The sequence below is a fragment of the Mustelus asterias genome, chromosome 7 (assembly GCF_964213995.1).
Source record: "Mustelus asterias chromosome 7, sMusAst1.hap1.1, whole genome shotgun sequence".
In the NCBI taxonomy this organism is placed as follows: Eukaryota; Metazoa; Chordata; class Chondrichthyes; order Carcharhiniformes; family Triakidae; genus Mustelus; species Mustelus asterias.
This window is the reverse complement of record NC_135807.1, coordinates 80436300-80457677: the sequence shown is the minus strand read 5'-3', so window position 1 is coordinate 80457677 and position 21378 is coordinate 80436300. Positions and strand designations below refer to the sequence as shown.

General features: G+C 40.9%; 1 protein-coding gene across 1 annotated transcript; it reads right to left on the bottom strand.

The window, feature by feature from the left end:
* Positions 1-6403: 6403 nt before the first annotated feature.
* Positions 6404-12589, bottom strand: tmem70 (transmembrane protein 70). Its single transcript, XM_078216328.1, has 3 exons — positions 12381-12589; positions 7094-7196; positions 6404-6966 (listed from the first exon to the last, which is right to left on the bottom strand). The coding sequence occupies exons 1-3, from the start codon at positions 12573-12575 to the stop codon at positions 6533-6535; spliced, it is 732 nt and encodes a 243-aa protein (XP_078072454.1). The 5' UTR covers positions 12576-12589; the 3' UTR covers positions 6404-6532.
* Between the last annotated feature and the right edge of the window lie 8789 nt (positions 12590-21378).

The following is a 21378-nucleotide window of genomic DNA, read 5'->3' as shown; positions in this document are numbered from 1 at the left end:
TCATACCCCCATCCCCATTATCCCACACCTACCACTATCCTCTAAATATTATTGCATTTTCAACACATTAATCCCGGTATTGGAACTCTCCATCCCATAATCTGACATCCAAGGACACCACGGTCAATGCAACAACAACTGCCCAATCCTTCCACTACTCCAGCACCCTACCAATGTCACAAAAACCACATCACTACGTCCTCCTTTGGTACATCCATTAACTCCCTACATATGTGAAATATTTCCCGATGTTTTAATTATTAAAAAGTGCGACACAAAATTCATTGCATAAGTAAACAAATACGTATAAAATTATCAAGGTGGTTGATTTTTAAATTGCACAAATTATAATTTGAAACAAAAAAATACTTAACATCCCCACACTACTTTGCAATAAAAACTTCTATGCATTCAATAGTTGTAAGTCTGTGACCCAAGTGCAAATGATAAAGCACATCATTTACTTTGCCAAGATCATGAGGATCAGTTCATATCTATTATATATTTGAAAATGGCAGTGTAAGGTATACATGTAAATTATTTAACTCATGCTTTGTACCTCTTACTAAACAAATCTGCAAATTAGAGTTTTAAAAAATGACTTACTTTACAAATTCAATGAGTTTCACTAAGTGCAGTGCGTGGTAAAAGAGCAGAAATTATATACAATACAATGGATGTATGAATATTAGTTACAAGAAATGTTTATGAGTTGCAGCTTCATTTTGCATAAACCAGCTAAAATATCATTAAGGATCTTGAAATGGAATTTTCAGACACTTTTAAAGAATTGCTATTAGTTATTTGAATGTTTGGTACTTGGTTAAATTCAATATTAATGTAGCTGATATGAAAGAAAAGAGAAGAGCTAGGGACTTTAGGTCCATTTCTTTTCACCTACAAAGATATGGCTCCTTTGATATGGTAAAATTAGTAGGATGAGAAAAATGCAAAAATTTAAATGTACAGAGATGAAGCTGTAGTTAATCAAATTGAGTATTTGTTACTAGACGGATACTAAAGCCAAACATTTGTTCCTCAGTAATCTGTTGGCAAATGGCATTAATCAAAAATAAAGTGATCTGCAATTTAAAATATCAGTCCTTTAATGGAAATCATTACCAGGGCATGTTGAAGACAGATCAAGGGATACGGAAAGATGAAGTGAAGTGGAAGATCACCATGATCGGGCTGAATGGCAGAGCAGGTTTGAAGACCCACGTGGCTTTTTCCTGCGCCTGTTTATGTTTTTAAGAGTTAACTACCATGTATACTGCCCACCCAGTGACAGTATACTTTAAAAAATATTTTAAATGGAGTGCTGAAAATTGAACATTCATATTTCACAACAGGGTCAACATCCCAGTATTTATCTTCACTGTTCAATACACTGATGTAGCATAACCATTAGCTGAGTACATCAAACCATTTAAAAATTGCCACCAACTTCAAGCAGTGTCACAGAAAGTCTGCAAGTTCACATCTTAAAGCAGAAACAAGGCAAGAATGTGGCTCGTCACCATAGCTAGTAGTCACAATATCATAATGACCTAATCATTAATCATAGAAATCATAGAAACCCGACAGTACAGAAAGAGGCCATTCGGCCCATCGAGTCTGCACCGACCACATTCCCACCCAGGCCCTACCCCCATATCCCTACATATTTTACCCACTAACCGACACATCTCAGGACACTAAGGGACAATTTAATCATGGCCAATCAACCTAACCCGCACATCTTTGGAATGTGGGAGGAAACCGGAGCACCTGGAGGAAACCCACGCAGACACGAGGAGAATGTGCAAACTCCGCACAGACAGTGACCTAAGCCGGGAATCGAACCCGGGTCCCTGGAGCTGTGAAGCAGCAGCACTAACCACTGTGCTACCGTGCCGCCCTTACAAGTGCTCCAGGTGAGGTTAAGTGTTTCTCTTTCCACAGATGCTGCCCGACTTGCTGAACATTTCCAGCATTTTCAGGTCACAATATTGTGCATGCTATTTCACTCAGATGCTGATATAAAATATCCTGATACATTTGGCTTTTGCAATTCACGAAGAATATTCACAGTAAATCACTGACATTTCAAAACACGTAACAGATCAGAAACTAACTATATTTCTATAAAAAATATTTACAGTGCAGGCCATTCAGCCCATTTAGTCTGCATTAGTCTCAGAGCATTCTACCCAGTTCTGCTCTGCTTATATATAATTGCCATTTCTTAAATTTAAACTGGATCTTTCGCCTAATGAAGACCAAAGTGATAGTGTGTGTGTGGAGCTAGAAGACATAGGTGAGGTTTGAAATTAATTTTTTTGCATCTGTGTTCACTATGGAGGACAATATAGGTATAGAAATCAGAGATGAGAAATGATGATATAGTTGAACAAATTAGCATTGGGAGGGAGGTATTAGCGGTTTTAACATGCTTGAAAGGGGATAGGTCCCCAGGCCCAGACGAAGTGTATCCAAGGCTGCTGTAGGAGGCAAAAGGGGAGATTGAAGGGGCTCTGACGCTCATTTTCAAATCCTTTCTGGCCGCAGGAGAGGTAAACACAGTAAGAAGTCTCACAACATCAAGTTAAAGTCCAACAGGTTTATTTGGTGACAAAAGCCACTAGCTTTTGGGCTTTTGCTACCAAATAAACCTGTTGGACTTTAACCTGGTGTTGTGAGACTTCTTACTGTGTTTACCCCAGTACTGGCATCTCCACACACAGGAGGTGCCAGAGGACTGGTGGTACCATTATTCAGGAAGGGGCGTAGGGATAAATCAGGTAATTAAAGATCAGTGAGTCTAACATCAGTGGTAGGGAAATTATTGGAAAAAATTCTGAGGGACAGAATTGATGTTCACTTGGAGAAATAACGATCAATCAAGGATAATCAGCATGGCCTTGTTAGGGGGCGATCATGTCCAGCAAATTTTCTGAGGTGGTGTCCAGGTGTGTAGATGAGTGCACTGCAGTTGGTATAGTCTACATGGTCTTCAGTAAGGTTTTTGACAAGGTTTCGCATGAGAGACTGATCAGGGTGATAAGAACCCATCGGATCCAGGGCAATTTGGATCCAAAATGGCTCAGTGGCAGAAAACAGAGGGTGATGGTCGAAGGTTGTTTTTGTGACTGGAAGCCGGTGTCCAGTGGAATATAGGGAATGGTGCTGGGCCCCTTGCTATTTGTAGTGTGCATTAATATAGGAGGTATGATCAGTAAGTTCGTAGATGACAAATTTAGTGATGTGCTAAATAATGAGAAAAGGCTTAGATCACAGGACGATATAGACAGGCTGGTCAGATGGGCAGAATAGTGACAAATGGAATTTAACCTAGAAAAAGTGTGAGGTGATGCATTTTGGGAGAACGAACAAGACAAAAAGTAATACACAAATGAAGGTAGGACACTAGGAAGTACAGAGGACCAGAGCAACTTTGGGGTGCCTATCCAAAGATCCCTGAAGGCAGCAGAACAGATAGATAAGGTGGTTAAGAAGGCATATGGATGCTTGGCTTTATTAGCTGAGGCATAGAATATAAGAGCAGGGATGTTATGATGGAGCTGTACAAAATGCTCATTAGGCCATAGCTGGATGTGATTGCACTAGAAAGGGTGCGGATGTTGTCTGGGCTGGAGCATTTCAGCTACGAAGAGAAGCTGGTTCAACAGGGGTCATTTTCCTTAGATCAGAGAGGGGATGGGGTGGGGTGGGGGGAGAGCAGTGATTGAGGTGTACAAAATTATGAGGGACGTAGATAAGACGGAACTTTCCTCCTTCGCAGAGGTGTCATAGCCCAGGGGGCATAGATTTAAGATAAGCAGAAGATTCAGAAGGTATTTGAGGAAAAACGTAGTTGCGAATATCCTTTTCATAGTTTTTTGAATGTGTGCAATAAATTACAGTAAGTCTCACAACACCAGGTTAAAGTCCAGGTTGGAGTTGTGAGACTTCTAACTGTGCTTACCCCAGTCCAACGCCAGCATCTCCACATCATGCAATAAATTAACCAGAGTTAATTCTACCTCAGGTTTGCTGTGGGGCTGTTAGTAGAAATCAGATCGTACAAAAACCAAGTGGGTTGGGAAATGCACCACCGCTTATTCAAAAAACACTTTTCTCTTTCCAGGTGGGTGGTGAGAGGAAAACAATTAGGGTTGTTTCAACTGACCCACCTCCTCTCTATAATACATGTCCCCAACATTCAACAAAGACGACAACGCTGTAGGTGAGGCCAAAACTGCTTTGTGGATTTTTAAATTTAGATAAATGGAACCAGTATAGATGACGATCTTGTAAGAGCTGAATATGAAGTTGCCAATACAAAAAGGATAGGTTGCATGTGCAACCTCCATACGCCCGCCACATAATTAATTGTTCTGTTTATAATATATCACTGCAGCCAAAAAAATGCTTCTTTCAAATCTCCATCAGCATTCACATCAAATTGAGATTTCTGCCTTCCCCCAATGCCTTAAAGTTCCTGCCCCAAAGCGAATGGAAATGTACATAAAAGGTTTGTATTTTTAAAAAGAAAACCAAAGGATAAAAAAAAACACAGCTGAGTTACAATGCAGAGGTACAAACTGGAAGCCATGCACATTCCTGCTGGAATTGAAAATACAATAATTATCATGAAGCCATTTACCCAACAGTCCTAGCATGGTCTTAAAACAGGAGTCATGTAGTCTTGACAATAGGTAATCAACCAGACCTACAGCAAAAACTTGGAGAACCTGCATGGATTTTCTAAGTACTAACCAGTGATGCTAACTATATAGTGTTGCCCCTGTAATGAATCAGTCATTACCAATTCTATGGACCTCATTCCGCTGAAATTAGATGGCATTGGAAAATTATTTGGTTGGCAAATGTGCTAAGTTCACAAATTTTATATTGCACTCAAGGTAGTTTTGGATGTGCATAATATTCCTGGAAGCTTCTATTAAACCTGTACTCCACAGAGTCAATCCATAACCAGCTTAGTCCACATTTCTTTTTAAACCAGAATCCTAACATGATAAAAAGCAAACTACACTTTTATCTGCAACCTTATTTTCAAAACATTATATGGTAATTATCACATTTGTTGTGCGAGCTTGCTGTGCACAAACTGGCTGCCCATTTTGTACATTTAACTGGCTGTATAGTGCTTTCGGGTGTCCTTGGGTTGTGAAAGGTACTATATTAATGCAAGTCTTTCTTTTACCCCAATTATGAAACTGGCTCTTATCACATTCACTACATAATCAGCCATTATCACAAGCATAATAAGTCTTTAATTCACTGACCAATGGGACATCATAAAAACATTGCCTATGTCAAGTACCTGTTGATTTTCACAAACTGAATAAAAAATGGCCTGTACATATTTCTAAACAGCATTTTAAAATAAAATGTGTATGCATATTTAATAGTTGATCTTCATGATATAATTGTACAGGATGTGTGCGCAATAGAAATAAATGGCAATTTAATCCTCTACATGGTTACTACATCATTCAAGCCAATATTTTGCAAAATCTGAACTGAATGAACAGGTATAGAATACTTCCAACAGTTTAGGAAAGCTAATAGATATTTCTTGGATGCACTGAACAGTAATTAATATCTTAGTGCCTTGTTGGTTAGCGAATTAGGGTGCCATTTTGGTCACAAGTTGGAGGCAATCACCCATGTGAAATTTGCAAAGATGGAAAAGAGAAGTAGATCAAATGCGGTGGCATGAGGACATTAAGATGAATCTGATCTGTCAGTTATTTCCTTACAGAAGCAAGAAATATGAGACACAGGGTCATCACCAGAATTGGACATTTAGAATCAAGTAATAAATCTTTAACTTTCGGTGCTAAAGTTAGTCAGCAGCTAAAATCTCAGCTAACAGCACCCCATGCCCAGTTTGAATTCTGCTCTTTTAGCTGAAGAACAGATTTACTAAAGATCCCAACCACAAGAAATTAGTTCAAAGCATTAATGGTAAGGGCTAGGGCGAGTTTGTTGTTTATCCTCTTGATCACAGCTCATTCCTGGTCAGAGAAAATTAAAATTATAGACGCTCATCACTGTTCTCAACAATCACTGGCGCACCCTCTTGGACAGCATCAAATGGATGGAGATTATACAGGATAAAAAATACTAAACATAATTTGTAAGTAACATATTACTAGAACAGTACATCACAGGAATAAAAACTGAAAATTTAGAAACACTCAATAGCTCAGATACCAGATCTGTCCTCTGCAAGGATTCCAATGAAGAATCATAAATTGGAAGTGTCAGCCTAACATCTCCATGAATGCTGCTTGACCTACTGAGTGTATACAACATATTCTGTTTTTATTTCAGATTTCCAGCATCTGCAGCATTTTTTTTGTTTTATCACAGTGAGCTATTCTTTTTCAAACAAAGTGTATAAAATGAAAAGGAGCACTTGGCTGACTACCAACAAAGACTGAGAAAGCATGTTTTACTGTATAAACCCAAAATGTAGAAGTAACCTCCTCTTGCCGATGTTCATTTCTTTTGCTTTTCATTACTTTTTTAGTTCATCCAAGTTAAAGGAGAAGGGTTGATCATAACCCATTAAGTGACTGTAGTCATGTGGATGCCAGAAAAGCACTGGATTTACTAGCAGTGACTTTTTGTTTGCATAAAATGTGGTGAACATCTTGCTGACTCCTGGAACCTTCACATCCTTTTGATGGAAAACAGTTTTCTTCTGCTGGAGGAGAACATTGTAAGTGATCGCCGTGTAGTTGTCAGTTTTCACATCATGATATAGGCGAATCACGTAACCTTTGGTGAGAAGGTGCAATACCATAGGACTTAAAAAGGTAAAGAATCCCATTATGCCACAGAAAGCTATTTGCAACGCAGGGCTCTGAATTCCAAGACCAGACTGCAAGAGGACGTACGGCATCACACACAAACTGAAAATACTGGTGGAGTAGGAGAAGAACTTCACCCCTACAAAAAGGAGAGAGATATTTGACATGAGAAAATGTGTTAATTTCATAACCAATAGCATTGTGATATTTAAAGTACAGAAATATTTGGAAATAATGCTAAAATTAGAAAGGATTTAATTTCTTACCAAGTACTACTCTGGCCAAGTTTCCACTGTAAATCAATCGCCCCTCCTTAGTCTTGCCATCTGAGCAATAGTAGCGAAAAAGTTGACTGAATGCAAGGTTAATCTGCACACACAAGAAAAGTGCTTACAGTATCTGTACAGAACAGGACATCCAAGATCAAGCAATAAATCAAGTTCAATAAAGGGGATCAGATATGAAAATTTAGTGATGAACACCTCAATTTTATTTCTGCTCCTCATTTAGATTTGCTAGGGAATGGAAATTTTCTTTATTAAACATATTTCTTTCAAAGCATGGTGTGATTGCCTCCGATTCTCAGCTCAACCCATTTGGTCTCATTTGAGACCATCTGATGCTCCTTCTACCATATCAGTTGTTTCTTTAACCAATATTGTGGCCCACTTCTTCCATATCCTCCAGCTTTCCATCGTGTCTGAAAACCCTAAAACCCCGAATGTTGAACTGCCACTCCTGCTCTTCAAGCTATATTTCAGCAACAACAGCCTCCTTCTGTGCGGTGACCATTCCATAATTCATCACCTTTAAATTCACTTTGGAGTTTCTTGCAACTTTATAAAAATCATAGAATGGTTACATCAGTCCTCTATGCTAGCTCTCTGCACGTGCAACTTACTTCAGAAATTTACAGCATGAAAGGGGGCCTTTGAGCCCATCATGTGCATGCTACCTGACAAGCCATCCAACCTAATTACACTTTCCAGCCTTTTGTCCGTATTCATGTAGGTTACAGCACCTTGAGTGCATATCAAAATACTTCTTTAATGTTGAGAGTTTCTGCCTCTACCCACACCTTCAGGCTGAGAATTCCACATTTCCAACATGCTCGGAGTTAAAACAATTCCCTTTGAATTATCTCTGAACCACCTACCTCTTACTCTAAACCAATGACCTTCTGGTAATAGACCCAAACCAAGGGGAAAAAGACCTTCCTGTCCACTCTATCAAGGCATAGAATACAGGAGCTGCAAGATTATTCAAGAACTGTATAAAACTCTGATAAGGCTACTGCTGGACTAGTGTGCATCGTTCTGGTCACTGCACGACAGGAAAGATATTACTGCACTAGACAGGATGCAGAGGGGATTTACAAGGATGTTGTCAGGACCAGAGAATTTTTGTTATATGGGGAGTTTGGACAGGCTGGGATTGTTTTCTTTGGAACACAGAAGGCAAGACTGAAACAACTGTAAAATAAGGGGATACACAAATTAATTCTGCAGCACCAAGCTAACCATCTGATGAAAGTCTGTACACAAATATACAAACAGATAGAGGCATGCTGGCTATCCAAATTACCCTTAATAAATTTCCCCAGCCTGACATGTGAGTCGTGTTTAAGGGGATTCTGCATCCAGGTTTTGGGTCAACAAAAATTGTGGGTCTAGGACTGGGTCCAAATTTGAAGGTTTGAGTCCCAGTTTCAATGGATCCTGGTCCAGGGTTTGGCTGATTCCCATTTGAGATAGTCAAGCTTTTGAGCGGTTTGGGTTTTGGCACACCAGAGTCCAGGTTGTAGGAGATCTGGATTTGGGGAGTCCAGGCCCAGGTTTTGGTGTGTCCAGCTTTTGGAGGTCCCAGGTTCTGGATATTTAGGATTTGGTAGTTTTGGATCTTTGGAGATTCCAGGTCTCATGTTTGGTAGTTCAGGTTCATGTTTTGAGTACTCCACATCCAGATTTTGAGGTCTGTGTTATGGGGGTTCCAGGTATTGAACAGTCCAAGTCCAGGTTGTGGAGAATCTGTGGGTTTGCTTTGTGGGCCGGGTTTAAGTGTGGCCCGCATTCATATTTTAGGGATGCCCGAATTTTGCCCCAAATTTAGATTCAGAAGATCAGTATCTGGATTTTGGGTGCCCAAGTCAAGATTTTGGAAATCTGCATTCGAGAGTCCAGGTTTTGGTGAACAGAAGTCATTTCTTATCTCCCTTCTAAACAGTCTCCTCTCAAAAGGATGGGAGAGAGGGAACCTGCGAGTGGAGGAGCTAGAGCTGTGAGCACGAGAGAGGCAGAAACTGTGATTGGAGGAGCAGTTCCTCTAATCGTAGATTCTCTCCATCTCCCACATAGGGGGAAGGAGGCAATCTCTCTCTCATTTGCTTCCCATCATTGATTTGTCATAAGTTTATTTTGGGGCTTTCAAGGGTAAATTTGGCTGCTGCCTCCATGCATTTTTAACCCTATCAAAATGAATCACTTCACACTTTAAATTTCATCTCAGACCTGTCCACCCATTCCACCAGCCTTCCTCTTGAAGTCTATCACTATCCTACTCAGTTCCTTGCTTTGTGTAATCTGCAAATTTTGAAATTGGGCCCTGTATGCCTAAGTCCATGGCATTAATACAGATCAAGAAGAGAGGTCCTAACAAGGACCCAGGGAACCCCAAAATAGACCTCCTTCCAGTCTGAAAAACAGCCTTTCACCAATACTCTCCCTTTCCTGTCACACAGCCCATTTCATATCCATGCTGCTACTGTCCCATTAATTTCATGGGCTCTAACTTTACTGCCAAACCTGTTTTGTAGCACTTTATCAAATGCCTTTTAAAAGTTTATGTACATCACATCAACCACAATTCCCTCATCCACCCTCTCCACCACCTCGTCAAAATACTCAAGCAAGTTAAACATGATTTGCCCTTAACAAATTTGTACTGGTTTTTCTCAAATAATCCAGATTTATCTGAGTGACATTAAATTTGCACCAAATTATTGTTTCTAAAAGTTTTCCCATCATCGAAGATAAACTGACAGGCCTGTAGTTGCTGGGCTTACTCTTACAACCATTTTTGAACAAGGGTGTAACATTTGCAATTCTGCAATCCTCTGGTATCAGCACTGTATTTAAAGAGGTTGGAACATAGGAGCTACTCATCCACATGTCCCTTTATGCCATTGGTTTTTAAAAATCTATCAATCTCTGCTTTAAACATTAAGATAAAAGTAAAACACTGTGGATGCTGGAATCTGAAACAGAAAATGCTGGAAAATCTCAGCAGGTCTGGCAGCATCTGTGGAGAGAGAAAAGAGCCAAAATTTTGAGTCTAGATGACCCTTCGTCAGAGCTAAGAGCAAAGAAAATCAGCAGAGATTTATACAATGAGGGTAGGGGCTGTATTTGGATAAAGGGAATGTAAATGAGGATGAAGGCGGCTGAGAAAGGTGCTAAAAGCATCCATTAAGTTGATCAGAATGTGTGAATGGCAGAAAAGGTTCAGATGGTTAAGGGACTGCCTGAAGATTATGGCAGTTGCCATGAAGGGGAGAGGGGGAGAAGGAGAGCTGGAATGGAGAAGTGGAAAAATGGAAGTGAGAAAGAAGGATGATAAAAATGGATGAGGGGTGAAAAAAAGAAACAAAAAAATGAAATAAAATAAATAGAAATGGGGTGACGGTGGAGGGGAGAGTTCATGCTCTGGAGTTGTTGAACTCAATGTTCAGTCCAGAAGGCTGTAAAGTGCCCAATTGCAAGATGAGGTGCTGTTCCTCCAGTTTGCGTTGGCGTTCACTAGAACATTGCAAAAGGCCAAGGACGGACACGTGGACAGGAGCGCAGGGTGGTGCTGAAGTGGCAAGTGACAGGAAGGTCTGGGTCCTGCTTGCTGTTGGACCGAAGGTGTTCAGCAAAGCGGTCACCCGCATTGATTTGGTTTCTCCGATGGAAGGGACCGCATTGGGAGCAGCGAATGCAATAGACTAGACTGAAGGAGGTGCACGTGAAGCGCTTCTTCACCTGAAAGGGGTGTTTAGAATCTGGGATGGTGAGCAGAGAGGAGGTAAAGGGGCAGGTGTTGAACCTTCTACGATTGCTTGGGGAGGTACCGTGGGCAGAGGATGAGGTGTTGGGTCTGATGGAGGAGTGGACCAGGGTGTCCCGTAATCATCTGTACCTCTGTGCTGCCATTCACATATTCTGGTCACTTAACTGACACGTTTAGCACCTTTCTCAACCTTCTTCATCCTCATTTACATTCCCTTTGTCCAATTACAACCACGCACACACACAGTATAAATCTCTGCAGACCTAGACTCGAAACATTGGCTCTATTCTCTCTCCACAGATGCTGTCAGACCTGTTGATATTTTCCAGCATTTTCTGTTTTTGTTTCTGCTTTAAACATATTCAACGACTGAGTTTCAACAGCCCTTTTGGGTAGAGAATTCCAAAAGATTTACAATATGGAGTAAAACAAATTCTCATCTTGGTCTTAATGGTTCCCCCCTTATTTTGAAATTGTATCCTCTGATTCTAAACTCCCCAACTAGGGAAATTATCTTCCCTGCATCTACCTCACCTGTCCCTTTCAGTCTTTTGCAGGTTTCATTGAGATGACCTCTCATTCTTCAAAGCTCTATCCTTCGATGCACTTTATCCAGTCCTGGTAACTTACAATTGAAAGTACAGTCAACCTAATACCTTTTTTATCTAATTTTAGTCCACACAAAATTTCAACCACATCCTCTTGGACTATGATTTGAGCAGTATCTTCTTCCTTGGCAAAAATGGAGGCAAAGTACACATTTAGTATATCAGCCACACTCCTCTCCACCAAATGTAAGTTCCCTTATAAATCCCTAATCAGTCCCCACCTCTCTTTTTATTATATGGATATAACTCTATAGAAGATCTCTAGATTTCCTTTTGTGGTGGCTGCCAGTCTCTTCTCACGCTCTTGTTGCTTCTTATATATTTGTTATTCACTTCTCCGCTGAACCTTCCATATTTAGCCTGGTTCTCAATTCTTACTTTCTCTTTCCTAACCCAGGGATATTGATTGTTAACCTCCAATTCCAATTTATCTGGGTCAGATATATTCTCATGCCATTGAAACTAGACTTTGCCCAATTAATTGCTTTTACTCTGGGTTGCTTCACATCCTCATCTATAGTTAACTTAAACCAAATGACCGCTGTCCTCAAAATGCCCAACATCCCTCCCCCAAAACTCTTAATCCACATGACGCCTACAATCCCCAGAACCAAATCCAGCAATGTCCTTCTTCCTCAACAAACTGGACACGCCAATATAGAAAACTGAATCTGAATGGTAACCTTAAAGGGCAAGAGTTCATACTTTAGTGTCACAGTCGACATTGGGATAGGTTCCCATTTTATAATGCTTCATAGAATCCCTACATTGCAGAAGGTGGGTCCATCGAGACTGCTCCGAAAGAACATTTTACCCAGAGACCAAGCCCCTGTATATTCAGAATAACCAGCTCTACCCCCAGCCCCTCTATGGGTTGAGTTACACTCACTCACTCTACCTGTCCGCTTCTGGAGCCGCCGGTCAGCCGGGGTTCTCCCGCGCAATTCGATCGCGGGCTGTACAGGAGCTGAGAAGTGTCGCAGTTTTTACTGACACTAAAGGCGCAGACAGTCCGGACAAATCGCGAAGCCTCCACCCGCGCTCTGCTCAGGGTAACTAAGCGACGCCCCAGCCTCAACACCGCAACCGCCATCTTTACTCCGGCCGCCTCTCAACATGCAGTCATACCATTGGCCACTGGCAACCACCAATCACAAAGCCGCTTACTCCAGGAGCCCCGCCCCATCCGGTCCGAAACGTCAGAGAAGGTCACAGAGTGTCAGAGAACAGAGTTCATCCCCTCACCCTGCTTTCAAATCTGGGGCTATAGATTACCTTAGGGGCAATTAAGGAAGGGCAACACATGCTGGAATTGGGAGAGTTAATGACAATGTCTCACTGATAAGTCCAAATGGACTTTAGAGAGTTGTTAACTCACTAACTTTTAATCATATTCCACCTGCAGGGAAACATTTCCATTCTTACACACAGCCTAATTTTCTAGTCCTCTGATGATGGAATATTTTCTTTACCCTAGTTTCTTTCGTTCCACCATCGATAGTCAATCTTGAATCCACTGTGCTCTCTTACCTGCAGGAATTTCTCTTCAAACTGTTTCACTTCCCTGCCTTTATGAACTTCCCAAAAATCAGTTTGTTTGCAGATTGGGTTACCTTACTCCGAAAGCATGATTCCAAACTTGCCATTTTTATTTACTACCTTGCTCTCATGCTGACACCTCAGTCCTCTGCCGGTTTAATGCAAGCTTCAGGAACAGCACCCTTATTTTTCAATTAGGCAATTTGCAACCTTCTGGACTAAATATTGAATTCAACCATTTTAGACAATAAACTCTGTCCCTCTTTTTTGTTTCTGCTGGTTTTGCATGTGCTGATCTTAATCTTGCTTTTCATGTTTTTACTTTCAGAAACAGCTATTCATTATTCTGCCATTCGCATTCAACCTGGACACAATTTTCGTTTCTTAGCTACAACCATTACCACTCGCTTTGCCTTTTGTGCCATGAAATCTTTTGCCATTTAATCTGTTTCCTGCCCTCTCACTGACCTTGCATTTTGTTCTTCCACCCCAACTATCCGCTTCTCACTTACTCAAAGCCTATTACATTTCTATTTTTGTTCAGTTCTGAGCAAGGGTCCTTGACCTGAAGCATTAACTCTGTTTCTCTCTCTAAGGATGCTGCTAGAGTTGCTGAGTATTTCCAGCATTTTCTGTTTTTATTTCAGTTTGTTCACCAGTGCCTGTGGCACTCCCTCCGCCCTCCCTTGTGCTTGGTCATGCCAATTACTTACAATTGGGAAATGTGACTCAGGCCCTGTACCATCAAATGAATCAATATTTAAGTACCCAGTCCTGCCTAGAGCCAGGTGTCTGTTATCACCACAATATCATATTCCATATACAATGACAGTAGTAAGCCAATTTGACTGCAACGGAAGTTTAATCCTCCCAGTAAAATAAAATAATTAGAAAGGAAACAAACTTGACTGGGGAGAAAATGACTAAAGAATAAACAACTCTTAAACTCAAGCTTTCCCTATTTAGACTCAGTCCCAATTTGACACTTTCTATACCTTTTCGACCCATAAATTTCTAATCTAAATGCCCACATATGGGATTAAATTACCTATCTAAACTAGAAGATGTGTGTGTGTATATATAAATTGGGTGTAGTTATGCAGTGAAATCAGAGAGATGACTTTATATATCATGCTTTCTATTCACTTTCCCATTATATCTAATGGTCCTCACTCTAGGTCATGGGACCTACTTCATTAAGTTATGTACAGTACCATGTATGGATCTTTCATTCTGGATGCAATTAGCATGCAAGTTCTTAGATATTTTTTCTGTCCCAGCTAGCATTCCTGTAGAAAAAGTGAAAACATGAGACTCTGTGTTCAACTTCTGTTGTACTTTTGAAAATACATTTAAACATTTTCCTGCTCTGTTAGCATCCTGAATATGAAGGGTAGCTTTAAGCAAATTTTCTTTATTCGCTTTCTCTATCTATTTTAACTCTATGTCCTTCTCTGCCATTCCCCATTTCTTTCTCTATCTTTATATTAGATTGGTAACAAAATAGACCATGGATCTGACATTCAGGGGGTGCCAGCTGCCTTGTTGATCTTGCTGCATCATTATCAATTTGTTTATTTTAAACTATTTGTGCCAGAAAAATAATACTCTGAAGGTTGAAAGAAAAAAGTCCAATTTACAGTGCCCTCTGCAAGATGCATTGCTCCAACAATTTCGAAGTCAATGTTTCCTCTTGAAATGTGTTCCTGTATGACTCTGGTACACTCACCTAATTAGTGCTATTCTACAACAAGTTAAGTGGCAGGAACAATCTCAGTGACTGTAATTCAGTAAACGTGATCTCATGATTGATTTTTTGTTGGCAGTATATAAGATGTGGGTAGCAATGTCAGCATTCATTGTCCATTCCTAATTGTCCTTGAGAAGGTGATGGGGTAGGTTGCCTTCTGGAATCACAGCAGCGTACATGTATTCCCATGGTGCTGCATGCAGATATGGATTAATTCATTGTCTGATCAATTACGGGTGGACTGAACACTGTGCAATCAACAACAAATATCTCCACTTCTGACCTTATGCTGGAGAGAAGGTAATTGATGAAGCAGTTGAAAATGATTGGGTCTAGGACACTATCCCGAGGAATCCCTGCACTGTCCTGAAGCTGAGATGATTGGCCTCCAACAATCACAACCATCTTCCTCCAATGAAGAGTCATTCAGACTTGAAATATTAGCTCTGTTCCCTCTCCATGGATGCTGTCAGACCTGCTGAGATTTTCCAACATTTTCTGTTCTTGTTTCAGATTCCAGCATCCATTTTTTGCTTTTACTATCTTTCTCTATTCTAGATATTTTGCCATGGTAAAATTCTCTCTCAGAGTACCCAAACAGGCACTGGAATGTGGCAACTATGGGATTTTCACAGTAGCTTCATTGCAGTGTTAATGTAAGCCTACTTGTGACACTAATAAATAAACTTTTTATATTTCGCCAGCTACAGGAGAGTTTTCCTCCTGATTCTCACTGATCTCAGTTTTATGAGGGTTTCTTGATGCCACCTTCAACCAAATGTTGTTTTGATATCAAGATCTGTCTCTCTTACTTCACCTCTGGAAATTAATTCTTTTGTCCATGTTTGAACCAAGCTGTAATAAGGTCTAGAGCCGTACAGTCCTGCCTGAACGAACTGAAGATTGGTGAGATTTGCTGATGATCGATAGTAGGCTGATAGGACAGTAATTGGCCAGGCTAAATTGTCCTGCTTTTTGTAGACAGGGCATTCACCAGAAATTTTCCACATTGTTGAGTAGATGCCAGTGTTGTACCTCTACTGGAACAGTTGGCCTAGGGCTGCTGTTGGTTATGAAGTAGAAGTCTTTAGCATTACAGCCAGAATGTAATTGTGAGCTATAGCCTTTGTTGTTTATGATATTGTTTTATAGTACAAGCAGTTTGACATACTGATTAACATACTGTTGAATATGTAAATGATTTGGTATACATCATCACAGGAAGTGATGCAAATCAACATTTGACATAAGACCATAAGACATAGGAGCGGAAGTAAGGCCATTCGGCCCATCGAGTCCACTCCACCATTCAATCATGGTTGATTTCAACTCCATTTACCCGCTCTCTCCCCATAGCCCTTAATTCCTCGAGAAATCAAGAATTTATCAATTTCTGTCTTGAAGACGCTCAACGTCTCGGCCTCCACAGCCCTCTGTGGCAATGAATTCCACAGACCCACCACTCTCTGGCTGAAGAAATTTCTCCTCATCTCTGTTCTAAAGTGACTCCCTTTTATTCTAAGGCTGTGCCCCCGCGTCCTAGTCTCCCCTGTTAATGGAAACAACTTCCCTACGTCCATCCTATCTAAGCCGTTCATTATCTTGTAAGTTTCTATCAGATCTCCCCTCAACCTCCTAAACTCCAATGAATATAATCCCACGATCCTCAGACGTTCATCGTATGTCAGGCCTACCATTCCTGGGATCATCCGTGTGAATCTCCGCTGGACCCGCTCCAGTGCCAGTATGTCCTTCCTGAGGTGTGGGGCCCAAAATTGCTCACAGTACTCCAAATGGGGCCTAACCAGTGCTTTATAAAGCCTCAGAAGTACATCCCTGCTTTTGTATTCCAAGCCTCTTGAGATAAATGACAACATTACATTTGCTTTCTTAATTACGGACTCAACCTGCAAGTTTACCTTTAGAGAATCCTGGACTAGGACTCCCAAGTCCCTTTGCACTTTAGCATTATGAATTTTGTCACCGTTTAGAAAATAGTCCATGCCTCTATTCTTTTTTCCAAAGTGTACGACCTCGCACTTGCCCACGTTGAATTTCATCAGCCACTTCTTGGACCACTCTCCTAAACTGTCTAAATCTTTCTGCAGCCTCCCCACCTCCTCAATACTACCTGCCCCTCCACCTATCTTTGTATCATCGGCAAACTTGGCCAGAATGCTCCCAGTCCCGTCATCTAGATCGTTAATATATAAAGAGAACAGCTGTGGCCCCAACACTGAACCCTGCGGGACACCACTTGTCACCGGTTGCCATTCTGAGAAAGAACCTTTTATCCCAACTCTCTGCCTTCTGTCTGACAGCCAATCGTCAATCCATGTTAGTACCTTGCCTCGAATACCATTGTTGTTGGAGCAGTATTAATCAGCAGGTAATGTATGAAGATCTGTCTTGGAATCCTGTTATTCTGCAATGAAGAACTTTTCATTTCAATTACCAATCATTGTCATAGCATTTGGTATGTTTTTGTATTAAGAGCCAATAACACAACAGTATCCTGGGCCTTCAGCCATTCCTTGACATTAAATTGAATGAATTGAATTGGCATCCGTGACACAGGAGACCTCTGGAGACTGAGTTGGATTATCCATGGCACTTCTGGCTGAAGATGGCAGTGGGATCATTTAGCTCTGTCTGTAACATACTGCTTCCACTGTTTAGCATACATGTAATTTCACTCAATCGGCACCTTATTTTTAGGTATGCCTGGTGATGCCCTTGCATTCTCTGCTTCACTCCTCATTTAGCCAATCTTAGTTCATAGGCTTAAAGGTAATGGTAGGAGTATAGGCCGTGAGGTTACAGACTGTGTTAGAATATAATTTGCTGCCATTGACGGCCTCACTGCTGTCAAATTTTGTACTTCTAAATCTTTTCTGAATCTAACCCATTTAGCCACCCAACATGATGGAGGGGACCCTTAATTTTAAGAAAGGACTTTATCACCATAAGGGCTCTGTGGTGGCCACTTAGGACTTGGCCAGTTTGATCAGTAGTGATACTACTTTTAGTGGTGATAGTTAAGTCCTCCACCCAGAATACATTGTGTCCTTCCTTCCTCTGTGCTTTTTTCAAGTATATTAGAACTGATTCATCAGCCTACATAGGAAGGGCAGGTAACCAGCAGGAAGTCTCCTTACTCATATTTGACCTGATGCCACGAGACTTCATGGATCCAGAGTCAATGTTGGAGTCTCCAAGGGCCACTCCCTCCTAATGTCTACCACGGTGTCTTTGTTGAGTCAATTCTACTGGTGGGACAAAACATTTTAAGGGATGGTAATTGACAAATTTTGAATATTGGCTGATAGATATGATTCTGTGATTAAAATATTATCAAGTTGTCACTGGCCAAACCTGTGGGAAAATTCTCCTTTTTTGGCATGAGTCCCGAGATGTTAGTGAGGACAACTTGCATGATCGAATGGACTGCATGTGCCTTTGTCATATCCAGTGTCTAGTTCGATGCCAGGTTTATGGCACGGTGGCACAGTGGTTAGTACTGCAGCCTCACAGTGCCAGGGACCCAGGTTCAAATCCTGCTGCGGGTGGCTGTCTATTTGGAGTTTGCACCTTCACCCAATGTCGACATGGGTTGCCTCTGGGTACTCGGGTTTCCTCCCACAGTCCAAAGATGTGCAGGTTAGGTGGATTGGTCATGCTAAATTGCCCCTTAGTGTCCTAAGATGTGTAGGTTAGGGGGATTATTGGGGTAAATACGTGGGGTTATGGGGATAGGACCTGGGTGAGATGCTCTGTCAGAGAGTCTGTGCAGACTCGATTGGCCAAATGGCCTCCTTCTGCACTCTATGGATTCTTTGAATACATTCAGTTTTGTTATTTGATATTTTCATAGTGGATTGATACAACTAAGTGACTTGCTAGGCCATTTCAGCGGGAAGTTAAGAGTCAATACATTGCTGTAAATCTGGAGCCACATGAAGGCCAGACCAGGTAAGGACATCAGATTTCTGTCTCTAAAGGATATACTGAACCAGATGAATTTTTACGATAATCCAGTAGTTAATCCACCATCAATGATACAAGTGTTCTATTCCTGTTTTAACTGAGTTTAAATTCCTCAGCTGCCATGGTGGCATTTGAACTCTTGTCTCTGGATCATTAAACTGGGCCTACAAGATTACTCATCCAGTAACATAACAATGCAACTGCAGGGTTGACTATGATAATTAACTCTTACAACTGTTTTGGCAACAGCAATGGTGGAGCAATTCAAAAGTCTCAGGAAATAATAGAATTGTGTAAACACTAGTTAAATTTCATATACTATAATTTGCTAGTACATTTGCCCTGTCAATTGGGCCCTCTGACATTAATGCACTATATTATAATGACGCACATCTGCAGGGAATTTCAGGCTCAGTATTTTATAAATTGGTCTGAGGTTTCTTTACCTCTTCCAGGAGATAAAAGTATAAGGAATGGGTTCATCCGTGATTGTAGGCCGTTGCAGGTCTGCATTGGAGAGGCTTGATTGCTCAATTGGTCTTTTTCTATAATCTAACTCCGACCCTCGCCTGACCCCAAATTTTTAACTTACTTAAACCATAATCTTGCCCTCCCCAACATTGGAAAATTCAATCATAATCTCTTAATCCAATTTGTCCAATGCTAACCTCCCTAATGCTGCACTCCAGTGAGTGCAGATGCTGTATCTCCCTAACCTCCTCATTTCAGTCTACCCAGGTGCTGCAACGCTCAAACCCCACACCCCGGCCTGTCCAGGTGTTGCATCACCCTAACCTCCTCACTCCAGGCTTTCCAGATACTCCATTACCCTAACCCCTCATTCCAGCCTGTTCAGGTGTTACATTGTCCCAACCCCCATTCCAGCTTGCCCAAGTGTTCCATTGCCCTAAACCTCACTCCAGCATGTCCAGATGCAACATCTTCCTAACACCTCACTCAAGTTAATATGAGGAATTTGAGCATGATAAATAAGTTAACAACTAGACAGTCTGACAGTCTATAGTAAAGTGGAAAGATTTATCAAACATAAAATCTGACTTAGTAAAGTAGGAAGTAATTAAGACAGTTATGTTTCCCTGCTTCAGTTATGGACAAAGAGCATTAAAAACCCAGAATGGATTTGTCTCATGTGCTTCTCTTTCAAATTTCATAAACTTTTGTAGTCTCTTCACTTTTTGTGTCCAGTTCAGACTTCCTGTATTTCTCAGATCCTGAGTAAAGGTAGTCCCTCCTTTTAAATCTGTCTTTTCTCCGCTACAGCGAATGTGATTTTGACCTTTATTATACCCATAAAAGTAATTAGTCCTCTCCTTTACAAACCAATTGACCAGTTCCCAGGACACATAATTGATTTTCGAGTGGTGTTTGGTCTTATTACTTCAAATTCCAAGAATCAGTTCCAATTTACATATTATAAATCAGAATGCAAATTTCAAAGTCATCCACTGCTGTTGAATGCCATTTGGGAAAGTTCCCATTTAATAAAGCTTCTCAAAATAAATGAATTATCTGCAGCCATTTTAAAGGTATCTTCTTTCTCTGATCTCCAGAAAGATATTTGCTGATAAATTCAGGGCCATTGGTAACGCAAGTACCAGCTTGTCTGATTTTCAAGTGTCAGATCAAGTCCAAAATGGGGTGCAATGCCTCATCTTGTCATTTTGGATCTTGTTTGTCTCTCTCGAGGGGACCTTGAATTGGATTCAATTGGATTTTGAATTTGGTTTTTGGGATAAGCAAGCAATGGATTTGGGTTTGCCCAGTCCATTCTAAGTGTTGGCTTTGTAACTTTAAGGATGGAGTAAAAAAATGTTTTTAAAAAAGGGGGGTTTAAGTGGGACAGCACATTTGGATACCTTATCAAAATTCATACTAGTTCCAAGTCGTCCAAAACAGTTCCATTCAGTTACAAAAGTATGTAAGCCAAATATTGCAAAGGTTCACTTGGAGTCTATAGTGTTTGACTTTATACAGATATGTGTTAAAGGTACAGAATTTGAATACATGGTGTAATTCTTTTACAAAGCCTGATTTGTGGGCGGCATGGTGGCACAGTGGTTAGCATTGCTGCATCCGCGCCAGGCACCAGGGTTCAATTTCTGGCTTGGGTTTATGTGGAATCTGCACATTCTCCCAGTTTATGCATGGGTTTCCTCTGGGTGCTCCAGTTTCCTCCCACACTCCGAAAGACGTGCTGGTTAGGTGCATTTGTTATGCTAAATTCTCCCTCTGTGTTCCCAAACAGTCGCCGGAGTGTGGTGACTAGGGGATTTTCACAGTAACTTCATTGCACTGTTAATGTAAGCCTACTTGTAACACTAATAAATAAATAAATAATCCTACAGCATCACTTTTTCATGAGATGCTGCAACTCCTGAGCCTCTCACTCCAGCTTGTTTACATCTCCTGAGCTCCTCACTCCAGCTTGTCTACATCTCCCAAGCTGGAACATCTTTCTGCTGTTATGATTATTGACATCTTCTGTTCCTGCCCATAGATATCTTTGGGAGGAAGGGGGAAGATGGAAGGGTGATTTTAAGAAAATTTGGCACGTCACTACAACTCTCACCAACTTTTATAGATGCACCATAGAAAGCAT